The sequence below is a fragment of the Penaeus chinensis genome, chromosome 36 (assembly GCF_019202785.1).
Source record: "Penaeus chinensis breed Huanghai No. 1 chromosome 36, ASM1920278v2, whole genome shotgun sequence".
In the NCBI taxonomy this organism is placed as follows: Eukaryota; Metazoa; Arthropoda; class Malacostraca; order Decapoda; family Penaeidae; genus Penaeus; species Penaeus chinensis.
In genome coordinates this window covers 2477840-2479219 of record NC_061854.1, presented here as the reverse complement: position 1 = coordinate 2479219, position 1380 = coordinate 2477840, and the positions used below count along the sequence as shown (strand labels likewise).

Genomic DNA, 1380 nt, shown 5'->3' with positions numbered 1-1380 from the left:
TTCCGTCGTCTGCCTTGTTTATCTATCTTGACAGATGGAAATAGTTTTGGCACAATTTTTGAGTTTCATGTTACATTTTTAGAGATATTGTTTTAGTTAGAAGAGATTGATTTGTATTTCTATGGTGATCATCTTTTTATTGAATTATTTTGTTCATTATATATTTATGTGCCTTACGCCAAGAAATGCCATAAATATTTGGGAATTATAAATGTTCGCGTAAGTAACGCTAATTGCCTGGAGTAAGACTTTTAGGGAAAATATATTTTTATTTGTAGTCTTACTACATAACGAGGGACCATCAGTACTGTAAAACAGTTATTAGAACATATACTTTCAACTTTTATTTTTCATTGCATATCCTATTTTAACAAAAAATAACCAACTACCTAAATACAAAAACCTAAAAGAACAAATCTCATCAGACCGTTCACCCGCTTCCCTTACACGAACGCTAATAAACTATAAGTTCCGAGGTTTTGCAGACAACACTCGGCCGAGGGTTGTGTCGTCTATAGTTGTTGTGAGTGCCAGCTGAGAGAGAGAGAAAGAGCTTCGCTGACAAACTATGCCAGTGCCAAAGTGACGCCTTGCAAAAGAATTACTTGGTTCAGACATGAAGAAATGACCAATAGAAGCTTGCTGGTTCTTCTCTATTTTGTTCAAGGTTAGAAAGGTGTAGTTACTTGCCTGGAGGGAGGAAAGATACGGGGTTTTGTTTTCCGACGCAGTAAATGAGTGTATTTGCTTATAATTTTCGTTGGGGGTTGTTATACTTTACGCGTTTTTAAGTATTTATATGGAGAATGTCCACAACGGTAGCGATTTTGTCTGTTCGCTGTCCTGTAGGTGTTATTTATACTTATTGATTATTCTTTAAGGTGTGAGGTCTTAAGAGACGTGCAAGTCGGGTCATTTGCTTCTCTTATATTAGTAAATTACTTCTTATTTAGCCTTTCAACTATTTTGTTTTTTGGAGAAACTAATTGAAATGCATTTTGAAAATTACATCTTCATTTTCTAAACATTGATTAAAGTTCAGGTCTTGTCAGTATACATGTAGTGGACAGACTAATCTTCACATTTGATTTCATTTATGAGAATCTTATTTGTGCAACCAGGAGATTTCTTTCAAATTCGTACCATGCAGGAAACTTAGATTATATCAAAACTTACATGTATTTAAGCAAAAGAAGAAAAAGAAAGATAGGTTAGTACTTGTCAATATCTAATTAGTTTAGATCAGGGATTCCCAACCCCAGGGCCACGGGGTACTTTCTGGGTGGCAATGGGGCAATGTGAAAATTATGATGTTGCATTAAACTGAATTTTATCTCTCTTATAGTACCTACACATGACTATCTCTCACATATCAATAAA

At 34.6% G+C, this 1380-nt stretch overlaps 1 protein-coding gene across 1 annotated transcript in view; it reads left to right on the top strand.

Moving 5' to 3' along the window:
* The first annotated feature begins 506 nt into the window (after positions 1-506).
* Positions 507-1380, top strand: part of LOC125044712 — a 10275-nt gene continuing 9401 nt past the window's right edge. Inside the window, exon 1 of the mRNA XM_047641586.1 lies at positions 507-667. Within this exon, the coding sequence (XP_047497542.1) occupies positions 625-667 (43 nt within the window). The 5' untranslated portion in view covers positions 507-624. The remainder of the gene's footprint in view (positions 668-1380) is intronic.